The sequence below is a fragment of the Lagopus leucura genome, unplaced genomic scaffold, assembly GCF_019238085.1.
Source record: "Lagopus leucura isolate 7727_CA_CO unplaced genomic scaffold, USGS_WTPT01 Super-Scaffold_100157, whole genome shotgun sequence".
NCBI lineage: Eukaryota > Metazoa > Chordata > Aves > Galliformes > Phasianidae > Lagopus > Lagopus leucura.
Window position 1 is genome coordinate 31,735,914 of NW_024962334.1, and position 17,495 is coordinate 31,753,408.

The following is a 17,495-nucleotide window of genomic DNA, read 5'->3' on the forward strand; positions in this document are numbered from 1 at the left end:
TGAGAAGTTATACTGCTTTTTAGGCAACTAGGAACTATCAATGTTTTCTCTTCCTCCTCTCAAATCTTTTTGCAGAGCCTGAACTATTTCATTCCACAACTGCTCCAGATTCTGACTTCTTCCATTATGGTAACAGTAGCTATTTAATCATTTCTTCTAAAATGAGTTGGGAAGAAGCAAGGAAAGCCTGCAGGGCGAAATCTTCAGAGCTTGCCAGCATTTCAGATTATTACAGTAATATATTTCTCCTGCTCCAGGCAGCACAATATGGCGAGCCCTTATGGATTGGACTGAATAGCAATATGGTAAGATTAATCAGTTGATGATTGCTGTGGTTAAATGCTGTTAATTGATTATATTGTTATTAAAGGAGGGAGATCTGTAGTGTGAATAGGTTTTGGGAGCCTAGAAATGGTGGACAACACTCACTTCATTTAGCTTTATCATCTTAAAAATGTTAAACTTCATCCCAGGCAATGGAGAGGGATGGAAGCCTCTGACAGCATTGATCTCTTTACTAACAGTGTGGGAATCTTGGGTACACACACATGTCAAACTACCTGGTAAATTTTCAGATGTCCGCTTTTAGGAGAGGTGAATACTACTCAAGGGGACCACCAAGGTCATTAATGATAGAGCCTTGTGATTGTTGGCAGCTGTATTTTCATCACTAATTTTAGATCAGAAGGTTTCATAGAGACCCCATATGCCTCTGACCACCTTCATTGTTACACACACAAAGTCCATAAGGTTAAGAGCAGTAAAATACATACAAACAAACAAAAAACTGCATCCAAAAAAGTGAATCACAAAGAAGTGAAGAATGATGCAGGTCCATTGCTGTCTAGAGAAACACTGGAGTAAACATTAGCTCTGTAACTGTGTGCCAAAGTAAGCGTCAGCTTCTCAGATAAATATGTCATTACTCAATTCATTTACATTATCAACATGCTTTTCTTGCATCTTTATTTGAGCTAAGTAAACTACACTGATACTAAAGATTAGTTCTTTCATGAGTAATAATTTTCTTCACTTGTCATTGTTTTCGCTGATTGTGATTCCACACTGACATATAACTAAGTAAAATGTTTGAACCTACAGTATCCCTAGGGAGATCTTGCAATTAATGTTGTGTAATGATGACATTTCTGATTATATGATGCAGTCGCACTAATAAAAGGCCACAGTGCATGAGACAATGCAGCTGTTGCTGAAAAAAATATATCTTATGGCCTCTGACAGTGCCTTTCCATACTAGACAGAATCTCAGAATGTCTTTGTGTTTGGTATGTGACTGCGTCACTGAGCTTGACACAGATCTCCACATTTGCAGAACATCACAGGAGACCTCTTTCCAAAACAAATGCTGGTGTTTAAGTCCACTTAATATCAAAGCTGGGTGATAATCATAGAAATGTGTTAGAAAGCTGTTAATAATTATGAACAAGTCTGGCAGGAAGATATGTGATGATCCAAACATCTGTAAAGAATCTGACCTTGCTCTTGTAGGGTGAAATTCTGAGGTTCTTCCTGTTCCCCAGGCAGTGACCTTGCCCAAGTTGTGCTGAGCTCAAGAGGAGCTTGTGTATTTGATTTAAATGCTTCTGCTCCCTTGTGTTTATCTTTCACTCCTAAGAAACTTCTAATTTTCTGAGGTTTTCATGGTAGTAGCTGCATTTACTCCTGAATGTTTCTTCTCAGAGCTGCACTTGAGCTCAAGAGTCCTTGTCTGACAGCTGCCTTCATAGCCCTGATTCCTCCTGATGGTTCTGCAGGCTTTGAGTTTCTCATGGTCACCTTGGTCTTTGTGCTTACCTGCCTCCTCAGATCATCCAACAAGGGACTGTTACCAAGAGAACCTTGGAAGCACCATCTAGCCTTCAAAACACCCTCATGGGCTGTGAATTGGAGGCATTCTGCTGTGTCTTAAATTTGTGCTGCTGTGTTTTGATTTAGTTAACATTCTAATAGTGCAAGCACAGATATACTGAGTTCTACACCTTACTGCAAAATTGTGTGTTTGTGTGGAAATCTGCTTATCTGCAATGGAAGATGAGGATGTGGAAAAACTATATTAAAAAGTGTGTTTCAATTCTAGAGTTATGGGTACCACAGATGGAGTGATAAAAGGAAAATTGATTTTTCTAATTGGTACTATGAAGAACCAAAAGAGAAAATAGCATGTGTCTTCCTAGATCTCAGCGGGGAATGGAAAACAGCACCTTGTAATGAAAAACACTTTTCTGCCTGCAAAAAATCTGAGGGTAAGTTTGATGCTATTTGGTTTTAAGGCAGAAACCTTCCTGAATCTGCCTTGACTAACCTACATATTTCTAAGTATATATTAAGGAATAATACCTTTGTTCTGCAAGAAAAATATTTTGTTTTGATGAACTCATCATTCAGCAGGAGAATGCTACAAATTAAAATGCTTCTGTCATACTGTGGGGCGGGATCAAACTTTGTTTTCTCACTTGTCCCACTTGTCCTAGATCAAGTGATGTTAGCCCTAGTGATGTTAGCTCTAAAGCAGCGTTAATGGAAATTCTGAGTTCCTTCTGAGCTGTTTTTCTGTAGTGTGGCTATGATTTCATTTCTATGCCAAACATTTTCAATTTTCTTTTTAATTAAAAATGTACATATTAACTGACAATGTCACTGTTTCACTCTATAATGTCATTGCCTGTGGGAAAATGGGGGCAACTACACAAAAATTCAGTGAGTTTCTGATCATTCCATGCATTGTCTGCAGTAAAACTATGTAAGAATTATCATATCAAGGAAAACATTAGATTAAAAACTTCAATTGTAACTTAAAATTTAGTAGGAGTCTCATTTAAAATCAAATGGTTAGGTTTTCTACCTTATGGTTTTTTTAATGGTTTTTTACTGTATCTCTTATTTGTATGAAGCTGACACTCATAACAAGTAACTGGAATTTTAAAAAGCCCTGAACACACAGATGTCCTTTGAGCAGTCCTTGTTTAATTCAGCTGGTAACACTGAAGGTGAACACTGCAGGTGCACTGTTCAGCTGTGACTGTTCAGTTCTGCTCCTCACTGTCACTTTCAGCATAGTCACTGGGAATTCTAGCAGTGTGTACTGAAGTAGATTGTCACTACTTTTAAGAATTTTTTTTTTTTTTTTAATCTTAAATATTTTTTTTTTCATATCCAAAGAACTGCAATATCTAATCAGTGAAAACATCCATAATGTTTCATTTCTTTCAGATATACTTTCTTCTGATCCTCCACAGGATATTGGAAGATGTCCTCAGTCAGGTCCCATAGCTTGGATTCCTTTCCGTAGCTACTGCTATTACTTTAATGCCAATGAAATGAGCTGGGTTCAGTCTGTGACTCGATGCATTCAGTCAGGTAGTAATCGCTTTCTGAAGTTGGGATCTCAATATTGACATAAAAAAAAAAAAAATAATAGTCGCTTTTGAAAAATCTTGACAATGTTGCAAAATCTGTGTATATTAAAAAAAAAAAAAAAAAAAAAGACATTAATATCATGGTTCATTGATGCCGTTCACTTATCTGTGAAGGAGAAAGGGAAGCACTGTTCTGCCCAAAATAACAGGTCCTTTGGTTTCACATCCTATTAGATCCTCTTAGTTTTCTCCTCCTCCACTTACAGTTTGCCTCCTCTGCCAGAAAAATTAATCTTGCAGTTTGAATTGCAAATTTGTTTGCTGAGTACTTTTATCTGCTATGTATCAGCCTGTCAAATCCATTAAGAATAAATAATCACTCATAATATCTATGAAGAATATTATCCAAACACCTGAAAAATATTATGTTGTTTTTTTGCCTGATATTTCAAACTCATCATCCTTTTGTCCTCACCCGTCATGCTTTTCATATCTTTCATTTCAAACAATATTTCTGCTAGCCTGTGCTGTTCACCTGTGCTACTTTCTAGTCTCTACATTAACCCTTCCTTACTCCCTGCCATCAGGGAGGGGATTTATTATTAAAATTGCCCTATATCTGAGCCTCTAATTTTCGCTGACTTCTATCTTAGGGAATACCTCCAACTGTCTTCTCCTTTCTTTCTTATATGTGATAGGTGGAATGCTGACTTCTGTAAAAGACTTGGCTGAATCCAACTTCCTGGCAGAACATGCAGACTTATACACAAGCAAGACAAGTGGCTTTTGGATAGGATTATACAGAAATATAAGTGGTAACTATTCTAATTTCTACATATGGTCATAAATAGTATTGATTAAGTACAGTAAATGGAAATATGATTTAGATATATTTTTGCTTTCAGTGAACTAATTCTAGGTAAAAACAAAAAATATATTTAAAAATTACTGGTAGTTGTTATTTTAAACAATATCTGTGACAGTCTGTAGGAAAAAAATGTCTGCTTGGCTCCAGTGAAGGATCTTGACTATTGCCTGGAGAAAGGGTATATGCCTTCCTGCCAGCACAGCCCTGCCAGGTCTATTGGAAGGAATATTCCCACCGGCTTTCTTTGTGTCTGTTTGGAATGTCCTCCACACTCCAGCCTGCTCTTGACTGGGCAGTGCCTGCACTGCTGGTGTCTGGCTGGAGTTCTGTCAGGCTTCTCAAATAGAGAAAATTAAATAATTATACTGAAAAGCAATTGTGCTGTTTTTAAGGAGGGTAAGAAAAAATACATTATAAAATAGCCACAAAATGGTGGAAGTGGTATCACTTTATTAGGCTGAGTAAATTAATTAATAGAGGAAAAATAAACATAAGTGAAGATCTTTGATATGTAATGCTTGGTACTGCTAAAATATCTGCAACACCAGGGCAGCTGCTCTGGCAAGACAACAGTGCATTGGACTTTGTCAACTGGGGTGAAGCAGAGCCCTTGGAAGAGCAGCGTGAGAACGAGTACTGTGTGCAGCTCTCTGCCTCCTCTGGGTCCTGGAATAGCATCCCTTGCTCCTCCAGAAAGGGTTTTATCTGTAAGACACCAAAGAGTAAGTAACTGATTCAATATATGCTTTTGATGTTATGGTATTCTGTTAGCAGTAGTAACGTGCAATATCTTCATTATAAAAAGCACACGAAAAATCCCATAAAATGGTTTATGGACTTTTCTCTATTGCTTATTTCAACATTCAGAAAAAAAGTGTTACAAACAGATAGACACCTCATCATGTTTTACTGCATTGTAACTTCAGATTTTCTCACATTCTGTAATGAGTTTTCAGTTCCCAACTAAAGAGGTTCAATGTTTTCTGTAAAATTGTTAAACTCTTTGTGGCTTTGCTCCCCTCTGATAAACACACATTTCTTCCTTCTAACATCAAACCTTTGCTACAGAACAAGACTTGTATCAATAATTTGCTTTTCTTCCTCTTTCTGTACTGTTACATGCTGTTCCAGCAACAGATAGATGAAGCAATTCCATTTCAATAATAACAGAACGGAAGCAAAATCCAGAAGATGTATAGTGACCTTTAAAAATAGTAGAAGTGTTTTGGTTAGCATATATTTTTTAATGTTGTGTTTCTATGTAATTGAGCACCATCTGTTTTGGTCAGGAAGCAGAAATATCAGAATACAGTGAGCCAAGAGCCATGTGGTATTTTTGACTTTAACTGCTAATTCCACAGGATAAAAAAAAAAAAAAAAAAAAAAAAAGAAAAAGAAGAAGAAAAAACAACAGTACTATTTCCTGCTCTGTTTCGCAAACCGAGGGTTTGGGGTGTTTCCAAGTTTATGCCCTTTCTCCTAGCAGAGCAGAGCTGCATCTGGTGAGGAAGGCAGCTGTACACACTGGTAGTGATGGCAGAGCATTTTCAGAAATGGGAAATTCCTCTTTTGAGGCAACTCCTTGTATTCTTTGAGCAACTAGAGGAAAAGTCACTTCAGAAAGTTAATTCCTAGTTACCGGCCGTGGCAGAAAGCACATACTCAGCACCTACACTTATTCTGTTGTCTGGGTTTGTTAGTGAATGGCCCTTAAGTGCAATGCCAAAACAATGCCGGCACATATCCCTGCTGCCAGGCTCTCCAGCAGAGTAGTTTATCAGAACAAGGCAAATATTTCACTACGGAGAGCTCAGCATCCTTCCAAGAGATGATTTATCAGTTGCTTTTCTCCTGCCTGCCAACAGCCTGGAGCTCAACGTGCACAGTGCTCAGCTCCTCATGCCTTTTGCACTGACACCACCCCGCTACCACTGGCATCTCTTTCCCATGGTGCCCTCTTAGCACAGCTGGGAACAACTGCACAGGAAAGCCTGAGCCGATAAATGTGGCTGCAGATGCAAATGGGTTGTGGTACATCAGAATGTGCAGGGTCTCATAGGAACTGCTTGCTGTCTGGGAGAGTTTTCGAATATCAAGCTGTTTTTTGGCCTGCTGGCATGCAGACCTAGTAAAGAGGACAAGATGGATCGACCAAAGGAGAGCCTGCTTGACAGTCAGAAGGTACCTGTGGATATTGAAAAAGAGGCAAGAAGGCTTAAAATGCAAAACATTGTAGTTTCATTACAGTGTATATCAGGTTAAAATCATTCAAGCGCTTTCATCTTCATTTAGCAAACGTGGAGAAGTAGTGAACTGCTGAGCATGGAATTGTCTGGATAGAAATGTGCTTTTGACTAAACATCTGTCTTTCTCTTTGACAGCTGCTCCTGAAGCAGTTGCAAATGTGAAAGGTAGGCTGTATTTTTCCTTCTCAATAGTTTCAAGGAGATGTGAAAATAAATACTTGCTTTTTAATGAATGGGCATGTATAATTTACTTGACTTCTGTATCTTTATTTATGTGGGCTTAATTTACTGTTGCCATTGAATTCACTACTAGCAACACTTAGCAGTACCTGGGAGACATACAGTATCTCAGGAAAAATAAATGCTTATGTAAAATGATCTTCCTCTGTTTTCTCCTTCTTTTGCATGCTAAAGTAACTGACACAATAACACTACACTGGATTTTCTAATGTAATTGTTATCATGAAAAAGCATACAATAGTATTTACATCGTAATGACCACAGCTTCTTTACATAAGAGAGCAGTGGAAGTAGACCACGGATGTTGAGATTATCTTCTACTTTCTTCATAAGCTTGGGTTCCTAATTAACACCACAGTTAACACCACGGGAAAAATTAGACCCGTTTGTTTTTTTTAGAAGTTTACATATTTATTTATGCATATAAGTAGACCTACTTCTACTTGCTTTACATTTATTTACAGGTGGCCAAAAGGACAAGGATCAGAGTACTGTTTGGATACTCCTTATTCTGGTTCTCGTCATTTTAGTAGGCATGGGCATCATGGTTTATCTCTTCTTCAAGATCAAAATCCAGAGTGAGGCTGAACGAGCAGTGGGGCAGCACAGCATGCTGGTGGAGTACAGCAGTGCCCTGGCCAGAGAGAACAATGAAAATGATCCTGCCAGCAGCGAAGGAGGAAGTGAACGCAGTGCTGTGTGATGTGATAACAGCTACTCTATAAATCCAAGCTTTAAAAGTAATCTAGCTAGAACAAATAAATCTTAGTAAAAGTTACATGTACCAACATGCAGCTTGAACTAAAGCGGCAATTATTCCTTTGGTATGGGTTAGGCACTATAGAGCATCTGTGAGTGAGATATCTGTCCTTCATTCATGGCTTCAACTTAGATTAGACATACCCTGCCACTTTGAATATTTTGCATTAACTATGAGACTGTAAAGGATCTGTCTATCTGTAAATAAAAGATCTATATCTTATGTAATGGTACTTAAGTGTTGTCGAATTAGCACATGGAGATGTTATCTGATTGGTGATTCAGTGTGTCATTAACCTTGAGAGGCTAACAGGAAGAAACATGAAAACAAGTCATATAACTAAGAAGAAATATAAGTAAGCCGTAAAATAACATAAATGACAAATAAAGCTGGTAGAATCTATTCCTGTTTTTACTTCACTTGGCAGCTCATTTTTGGATGTCTTCTCTTATTATCCTCCAGCTCTCTGAGTGAGCTGAAGACAGGACACTGTGTCCATGCCTCTCCTGAGAAAACAGTCCAGCAAGGAGCAGAGCATAGAGCATAAACATGCTGCCTTACAGCATTACTGTGCTGTTTGTTGTCTCTAAATTCTATGTGTGTGGCTAACTGCAAAATGAAACAAAAAAGATTTCAAGGATTTCAGGGGAAAAAAGACCCTTGAAAAGTTCATAAGAACTGTACAAGAGAGGTCAGTGGGAAGGAATGTCCATGCATACCCATGACATTAGACTCATGGCTGGCAGATATTGCTGTCAAACAAAAAATATTGCAGAGGTCAGGGAATGAAGGGTGTTTTGTGTTTGAGATATTTTTACTGAGTCCCCTTCATCTTGCACATTTTTTTTCTTTGTATAAATTATGACGTACCCATGTTTATCTTTTTTTAAGTACTGACACTGATTTCAGTCAAGTGCTGCTTGATGGCCACTGATATACCATAAGCAAACAAAAAGAGTAAGCAAATGAATAAAACCCCCATAGATATAACAAATAATGACATTATAATTGTCATATTTTGATAGCTGATATTGGTAGACTATATCTCTGTGGACTGTAACTGGTTTTCTTCTCATACATTAAGTGACAATTTAGCTTTGCAGAATATATTGTGAATTTGTATTAATAACAAAGCTGCAAAAAGTATGAGAAATTCTGCAGGCAATTTCTGCTGAATATTTTTCCTTCAAAACAAAGGATTTTATTTTTCCTTACACCATGGCTAAATTTGATTTCCTCTTAATAAAGGGTTACAGCTCATTTCTTTGAGATTATTTCTCTTTGTCTCACACTTGGTGCAAGAAACAAATTATTTAGTGTTAAAATGCATTCATACTTTATGTATTAAATACTTTTGAAAGATTGCTTCCTGTATGGGAAATGTTGAGTCGTGGCCTGAGCCACTGATTGATCCCCTGAGGCAAGCACTGAGTAAGTCATGGGAGCACAGGTGAAGGCAATTCAGCTGCATGACCGGAAGGGGTGGAGCCTGGCTGCACCTCTCTTAGATCCCATTTAAAGGCTGACTGCCACTGGGGAAGGATCTCTTTCTGGAGAGACTCCTTTTGGAGTTTTCTCCTGCTGGCCTGAGATGTGGGTGAGCGTTTCATTTTTGATGTGTCTTTCCGGCATGATAAACCTATGATATACTATTCTAACCATGCTACTCTTCTAACTGTACGTTTGTGTTCTGTACATTTTCAAACTATTTTGTTGTTAAAATTTCTAGTTAACAGAAAGATTTGTGAAGATTTGTCTAATTTGTATTGGTTCTCCTGAGTCAAATTTGCGTGAAATTATGGCTCTGTATTTTTACCTGTTTGTCACTGAAAATGAAGTTTCAGATGCAAATCTGAATTCTGTGATTATTTATATATTTCAAAACTATCACATGTGACAGGATGTTTCCTTATTTAGCGTCAAGTTTTCTCTGTGTCAAACAAAATTCTCCAAAGCTGAGGAGGACCCAGCACCAATTACTCCTTTAAGATTTCTACTGCAGCAATTAAGCTTATCTCTTTGTGATTAAGAAGAAAGGAATGAAATACTTGACTTCTGCAATCTTAATTTTCTTCTCTTTCATTACTACTGCTTTTCTGGCACTTGGTGAGTACTTGTCTTCTATCTCCTGCAAAAATAGATGTGAAAGTGAGAGTTTTTGTTCTCTTGCTCTTTTCTCAAGTTCTTAAAGATTTTCTTATACAGCTATTCTGCATGTCATGTTCATCCTAACTGGAGTGGTTCTCAAAAGATTAAGAAATATGCAGTTAAAGACATTGGTTCATTTTTAAGATGTAAAGAAGATCAGAATAGGGCAAAGTTGGAAGTTAGAAGTCAGGACAATGGGGGCAATAGCTGAAATTAAGTACACTATGCTATGCTCTGTAGTAGTTAGATGTAATAATTAAAAGATTAAATCCAACTTACAGCTTTCTGCTTAAATGGATAAGGTAAGAACTACGTCTTAGTTCTTAATTTAGATTTGAATAAGTGAAACTTCAATAAACTACTAAACTGTTATAAGTTACACTGGACCTTAGGAGAGCTAGAGCATTAAATGCAAATATAATAATAATTAAAAAATCATCAAAAGTTCATGAATCAGAAGTTCTTAAGACACTTTCTGTTCTATTCTCTACTCAATACCAACAGTATTCTAATATCCTTTCCCATCTTAGGAATTTGCTTTTGTTCCCTATGCAGTTACTGTCTTGGACAAATAGCAGAGGGATGTTACATCTCTCTTCAGGAATTAAAGATGTGAAGTACTGAAGGGCAAACCTTTGCCCTTCTGTCCCGTAAGTCCTAGGGCAGTCCTTGTAGATGAAACTTATCTCCCTTGTGAACCAAAACTAGTGAGAGTTATATGAAATCATGAAAAGCAGGCAGTTCTGTTTACAGGCAACTGAATAACTGCTGTATACGTTGACAGGCGTACAACTGCGACGCAGATAACCCTTACCAGCAAGACCCACGAGTTGTGGTGCCCATAATCCTTTGGGAGCATTAACTATCTTGTTTAGTGTCAGTGCATTATCTTAACCTAGTAGAGCATAGAAACACAGAGTCATGTATAGCATCCTTACTGCCGTACACTGCTCAGTGTTTGTTCTTGTGAGAATTTGCTTGGGATTTATTATGTTTAATTGTATTGATTTCTTATGTTAAATGTATAAATAAGAGAATACTAGAGCAGGGCAAGATTACAAATCGCTGTCCTTCATACTGAAAAAGTAGCAGAACGTGCCAATTGCTGAAGAAGGGAGGTGTGACAAGAGGCTCACTCTTTAACTGAATTAACACAGATGCAATTATTTGGGCATGTATGTAAGAAGGTTTAAGTCCGTTGTGCACAGAATGATGGCAAACTTCTGAATCTTCCATGAGGTTTCTTTTGGAAATCACAACAGGCGTATATATTTCATATATATTTCAGGATGCATATGGAAAAATAAAATCCATTATACTTATGAAAATTCCATTATACTGATGACATTTTGGAAACAATGTCATGATATTATTTACATATATTATATATAATATATATATATATATATATAAATATAATAATAATAATAATAAAAATAATATATATATAATATATATAATATATTATATATACATATTATACAGATCCTCCTGGACAACATGCTTGGTCACATAAAGAATGAGAGCGTGATCCGAGACAGCCAGCACGGCTTCACCAAAGGAAGGTCATGCCTAACTAATCTTGTGGCCTTCTATGATGGAGTGACGGCATTGGTGGATGAAGGGAAGGCGACCGATGTCATTTACCTGGACCTGAGCAAGGCCTTTGACATGGTCCCCCACCACATCCTCATCTCCAAATTGGAGGGAAGTGGATTTGATGGGTGGACGACCCGATGGATAAGCAATTGGTTGAAAGGCCGCAGACAGAGGGTGGTGGTCAATGGCTCTATGTCCAGGTGGAGGCCAGTAACAAGTGGTGTCCCCCAAGGGTCTGTCTTGGGACCGGTGCTCTTTAACATCTTTATTAATGACATCGATGAGGGAATTGAGTGCACCCTCAACAAGTTTGCTGACGACACCAAGCTGAGTGGTGCGGTTGATACGGTGGAAGGAAGGGATGCCATTCAGAGGGACCTCGACAGGCTGGAGGGCTGGGCTCGGGTGAACCTGATGAGGTTCAACACGGCAAAGTGCAAGGTTTTGCATTTGGGCCGGAAGAACCCCAGGCACCTGTACAGGCTGGGAGGAGCGGTCCTTGAGAGCAGCTCGGCAGAGAAGGACCTGGGGGTCCTGATGGACGAGAGACTGAATATGAGCCAGCAGTGCGCTCTGGCAGCTCGAAAGGCAAATGGGATCCTGGGCTCCATCAGGAGAGGGGTGGCCAGCAGGGACAGGGAGGTGATTGTCTCTCTCTACTCGGCTCTTGTGAGGCCCCATCTGGAGTACTGTGTCCAGGTGTGGAGCCCTCAGTACAAGAAAGACATTGAGATTTTGGAAAGGGTCCAGAGGAGGGCGACTAAGATGATCAGGGGGCTGGAGCACCTCCCCTATGAGGACAGGCTGAGGGAGTTGGGCTTGTTCAGCCTGGAGAAGAGAAGGCTGCGGGGTGACCTCATTGCAGCCTATCAATACCTGAAGGGAACCTACACCCAGGAGGGGAGTAAACTCTTCAAAAGGGCTGATAACAGCAGGACTAGGGGAAATGGTTTTAAGTTGAAGGAGGGAAGATTTAGGTTGGATGTTAGGGGAAAGTTCCTTACTAGGAGAGTGGTTAGGCCCTGGAACGGGCTGCCCAGGGAGGTTGTGGATGCCCAGTCCTTGGACGTGTTTAAGGCCAGGTTGGACGGGGTCCTGGGCAACCTGATCTGAATGTGTATGTTTGGTGGCCCTGCTAGGCAGGGGGGTTGGAACTACATGATCCTTGGGGTCCCTTCCAACCCGGGTGATTCTGTGATTCTGTGATTATTTACTTTCTCTTGTTCCCATGTACTGTATTTACATGAGTTGCATGCATTTTTCTATCTTGGAAGAAAACGTCTTGAGAACGCTGTGCGACTTTTGCGAAAGTGACTCAGAACTCCAAGTCATATGACATGAGTCAGGAGACCAGTGTAGAAACAGCAGCAGAACATGCCTCTTTCCTCATAAGTTCCCTTGCTATTTCTTTACACATTAATTCTTATTGTTTTCTTTTACAGACAATGAAATATTTTTAATGTATAATGAGGATAGTAAACTGTGCCTAATTGCTCAGAGTTCTCATGCAGTCACAATAGCTGCTTGCAAAAAAAACAGTGAATTACAGAAATTCAGGTGGGTGTCTGACCACCAGGTGATGAGTGTGGCATTTGCACAATGTTTGGGAGTGCGCTACAAGCAAGATCAGGCTAAAATTTCTTTGTATCCCTGCAACGAAGAAAGTGAATTCCAAAAATGGGGCTGCAGAAACTCAACCTTGGTAATCCATGGAGAGAACTTATTTCTCAGTGTTGGTAAAAGAAAGAAAGATAATATTGTATTGGACTCAGGATCAGATACAATGAACAAATGGAAGATCTATGGAACCATGGATGACTTGTGTTCTCAAGGCCATAAAGGTAAATTTTGAAGATTAATCCTAACAGTGACTTGTGTTCATTTGCCATCACTAGTAGGGCCCTTTTATTTCTGCTCCTGGTAATCTAACAGCAGCTGCTCCCCTTGAAGCAGTGGTGGACTGGAAGACAATCAGTTCACATAAGTCACATTCATCCATCCTGAGATATAACGATACTTGGCTTCAGACAGGAGACAGTATATGTGCAAAAACTTGCAGTTTTTTATTTACTTTCAAAACAAATGGGTATCTAGCTTATGTTTTGTTATTAGCTCTAAACTAAGCATTTCAGTTTATTTAATTGACTGGTACTAAAATACTAGTTTACGTGTTGGTTTTCTTTTTCAATACTAGTAAAATATTATTAACAATGTTGGATAAAAGACAAAAAACTTTTTAAGATTAATTCTCCAATAGTAAGTGCAAATAAATAATCCCATACACACTACCATTCTGTTCTTCCACAAGGTTTCAGATGATTAATTGTTTGTTGTTGTTTTTTGTTTTTTTTTTTTAATACATGACTAATTTATATGGAATGGCAGGAAATTAACATATTTGAAGAATGAAATAATTTTCTAAAAATAGCATTTTATGTGACAAAATTTTATAGTACAAAATTTTTATAGTACAAAATTGTCTCATTTCCAGTTGTTACAGATGGTGATTTCATGAGATGATGGAAAATTGCAAGATCTATGCAGAGATTTTGTGAAAGACTGCTGATAGCAGTAGGTGTCCAGTTACACTGAAATAACTAACATAACATGTGGAATACTTTCTCTGCAAAATTTTTAGGGAGTAGTGATGGGTAGAGATTCTCTCACTCATACTACCATTTCTGTTTTATCCCTGTAGATCTATTTACACTGCTAGGAAACTCCCATGGAGCTCCGTGCACCTTTCCTTTTCAGCTGAATGGGAAGTGGTATGCAGGGTGCACAGATGCTGGCCGGTTGGACGGCTTGCTGTGGTGCGCAACGACCCCCAACTTTGACATCGATCACTTGTATGGGTTCTGTCCCATTGGCAGTAAGTCCTAAATGCTGATGTAGGTGCTGTAATGCAACACTATTAGGTAAATATAGCAATATGGGGGTAATGTTACTAACATGGAAGGGAAAACTATGGTAGTTGCATTATTTTACTAAGAAATATCTATGCCATATCATAATCTTCCTTACAGGGGAAAAAAAAAAGTCACGCTGGAATTGCTGGGGTATGTCACTAAGTAGCGAACAGCTGGGAGAAGACCAGTAGGCTTTAGATGTGGCTGTATTTAGCTAAAGCGTTTGAAAATTGAGAAGCTGTTCAGAGCGTAATTATCCCAGTCTCATTGCTACTTGCGATATCATCATTCCTGTTCTGTGTCACAAAATTGATAAACAGTTCATGGGAAGAGGCAGGTTTTTTTCTGAAAAGCAAAAAGGAAGAACTGTCTCACAGATCTTCCTAGAATGGCCATTGACAGCTTTCTCCTGTTATGCTCCCTAACTGATGACTTCTCCGGGTTCTGCCTCATGATCTACTGAAAGCCGTAAGTAAATGTATTGGCATCTGAGAGCAGAATGAAGGGCATTAAAATATGTAGTTACTGAAAGTGCTGCCTCATTCAGCGGTGCTCTACCATAGACCCACATTTGCCATTTGGTAGATGGGAAAAATCCAATTCCATTCATTATCAACTGCCAACCACCACCGTGTTTTTCCCTGACAGTACTGAAAATAATTTCCTGTTGTAATTTTGCATGCAGTGCCTTCAAAAAAAAAAAAAAAAACAAAAAAAAACCCAAAACATTCTTACTACATAAATGGAAATGCATGAAGAAGTTGGCATTATATAACTGTTGGACAGTATAATCAATACACTTGGGTCTAGAATTAAAAAAGAATGCTCAGAATAGAAGAAAACCAGCAAGAAGCACAACTGAAAATAAATAAAATGTTTCTTCTGAAGAATGGTTGAAGAAAGCCATTTTTCTTGACAGAAGAAAATGCTAATGTACAACTTACTAGTGCATATTCAGGGAGAAGTTTTGCTAACAGATAGCTCTCAAAAAAACAATTTCTAAATTGAAATGACACATGTAGTGTAGAAATAGGGCATGCCTTTTTTTTTTTTTAATGGAATTAATGATGGCATAAATTAAGGAGAAAAGTTTCCATAGTTGGAAATACTTTCATTTCAGTCACGTTTTAACCAATAATTCGTTCAGATATAGCTTATGAGCTGCTGAAAAGTTTTTCAGAGAAGATAATGACCAAGCCAGTTTTGTTGTTTTTTTTTTTAATTGTTTTCTTTAGCTTTTTTTTTTTTTTAACCTGAAGAGTATTGGATTTGATTTGACAGAAAAATTAAAGAATCAAAGCTCGCTTCTGTTAATGTCAGTGGCAAACCCCCTTTTACTTAACGAAGAGTATATGAAGTATATACATGAAGGGTATGTTTGTTTTTTTTTTTTTTTTTAATTGAGGCTTATTTACCCAAAATGTTCAAATTTCATGAGAAATCTTGTAGTTAAATGTTATTATAACATTTTGTAAGATGTTTTTAACAAGCTGCAGTATTAAGTCGTCTTTTTCTCACATAGGCAGTGACAATGACAAATTTTGGAGTACAGATCCCTTGACAGGAACCTTCTACCAGATAAACTTCCAGTCAGCTCTCACGTGGCACCAAGCAAGGCAGAGCTGCAAGCAGCAGAACGCAGAGTTATTAAGCGTCACAGAGATGCATGAACAGACGTATCTGAGAGGTGAATAAAAAAACAGTAAAAAGAGCATCAAATAGTAAAAAGAGTTTTAAGACTTCTTGATTGATTGCAAATATTTTGGTGCTTTGGTCACATTACAATGAGTAGATAATGTAACATTAGTATCTGTACTGGCAGAGAAGTATCAAAATTACTGTAAATTATGTTTTTTAAAAGTGAGACTTACAAAAGGTGTGGAATTCTTGTTTTAAATTATTTCCATTTTTTTTTTATAACAAGTTAAGAATTTTCATTTACTTAAGTAAGACTTGGATCAAGCTCAGAAAACTTTTTAATGTAGCAGTTTGAGAGAAGGGCCTTACAAAAGGATAGTTATTATAGTGAGCAATAAGTATATGGTTTTTGTGTTAAGAAATCAGTATTCTTCATGAAGACCTAATGAAGTAGATTTTTTTTTAATTACACACAAATTTTCTGCAAAACATTAGTGAAAAACTAAAGACTTTCTTCATGCACAGACTGTGGAGGAAGAAGGCTCTGTATTAATTGCTCTGTATTAATTGCACTGAACTTAAATGAACTTGTGAAGTAAATATGAACAACTGCAATTAAATCTTCTAGTTTTTAAAGATTACTGTTTATGCATAACAGTGGAATAGCATTAAATTCAGATAAAGTAATATGCAACCTAGCCTTTTGCGTGTCAACTGCAGAATGGAGTCTCTGAATGTATTACTTTTAAGCACAAATTCTGCACTGAACTTTGAAACTTCTGAGCATGTATTTATTGTCCTCCTGCAAAATTTGACACTGCAGAACATTTAATAGTGAATGTCATTAGAATTCCAGTTCTTTTTGTTCCCTAGATCTGATTGACAGCAACAGATCACCTCTCTGGATTGGATTGAACAGTCTGAATCTCCACAGTGGGTGGCAATGGAGTGGTGGTACTCCTTTCAGATACATTAACTGGGCACCAGGTAGTAATCACTTGTTTTGTTGGTTTTTTTTTTCCAATCAGTTTTTAGAATTAATCTTTCCTGAAAGAATGTTGAATGTATATTAATTACAGTCCTTTCACATGCAGTGAAAGTCTAGGAAAGCACTAGCTGTGTGGAAGCTGTAGGGGAACCATTAGGTCACTGCTTGAACCAGTGATAGAGCACCTGGCGAGGGGATGTTGCCAGCCCTGGGAACATAGGTGGAAGCAATTCACCCTAGGTCCTCCCCTCCCTGACCTCATTTAAGGGCTGGCAGCCACAAGAGATGCATCTCTATTCTGAGATTGCTTTTTCTGCAGTGTTTGGTGAGTCCTGATCCTTGAAAAAGGGTAGGCAATTCCTTTTTTATTGCTGGATTGTGACCATTGTCTGTCTTGTGCAATCCAAGATAACTTTAAAGCAGTTATATCTTCTATTTCCTGTCCTTACAGTAGCATTCTAGGACTGCCTTCAAGTCAGCTGAAATCTGCATTTCCAGCTCTTGTAGGGTTATCAGGCACTTAGCCTGCAAGGACTCAGCTGTCAGTGAGCTCAGTCCTCAACTTCTACTCTTGTTCTGCTTTCTTCTCTCCACTTTAAAATTTGAGACTGTAAATAGAGTTCACAGCGTTGGCAGTTCATCTTTGAAGATCTCCTAATGATTGTCATGGTAACATTTGAAGCAAATGCTGAATAAATGTGCATATATTCTAATTCTGGCCT

The 17,495-nt window shown here is 38.1% G+C and overlaps 2 protein-coding genes across 3 annotated transcripts in view; both read left to right on the forward strand.

The window, feature by feature from the left end:
• Positions 1-8,977, forward strand: part of LOC122189257 (macrophage mannose receptor 1-like) — a 30,808-nt gene extending 21,831 nt beyond the window's left edge. Inside the window, exons 22-28 of one of the 2 annotated variants that reach the window (XM_042888234.1) lie at positions 76-305; positions 2,099-2,264; positions 3,232-3,378; positions 4,076-4,192; positions 4,794-4,967; positions 6,627-6,656; positions 7,196-8,977. In XM_042888234.1, the coding sequence (XP_042744168.1) occupies positions 76-305; positions 2,099-2,264; positions 3,232-3,378; positions 4,076-4,192; positions 4,794-4,967; positions 6,627-6,656; positions 7,196-7,434 (1,103 nt within the window). In that variant the 3' untranslated portion in view covers positions 7,435-8,977. Of the gene's footprint in view, positions 1-75; positions 306-2,098; positions 2,265-3,231; positions 3,379-4,075; positions 4,193-4,793; positions 4,968-6,626; positions 6,657-7,195 lie in introns of those variants that run through there. The other variant, XR_006181765.1, reaches the window with a different exon arrangement.
• Positions 8,978-8,993: 16 nt separating this feature from the next.
• The window catches only part of LOC122189258 (macrophage mannose receptor 1-like), a 38,133-nt gene continuing 29,631 nt past the window's right edge, over positions 8,994-17,495 (forward strand). Inside the window, exons 1-6 of the mRNA XM_042888235.1 lie at positions 8,994-9,088; positions 9,409-9,597; positions 12,681-13,079; positions 13,937-14,110; positions 15,670-15,834; positions 16,659-16,772. Of these exons, the coding sequence (XP_042744169.1) occupies positions 9,531-9,597; positions 12,681-13,079; positions 13,937-14,110; positions 15,670-15,834; positions 16,659-16,772 (919 nt within the window). The 5' untranslated portion in view covers positions 8,994-9,088; positions 9,409-9,530. The remainder of the gene's footprint in view (positions 9,089-9,408; positions 9,598-12,680; positions 13,080-13,936; positions 14,111-15,669; positions 15,835-16,658; positions 16,773-17,495) is intronic.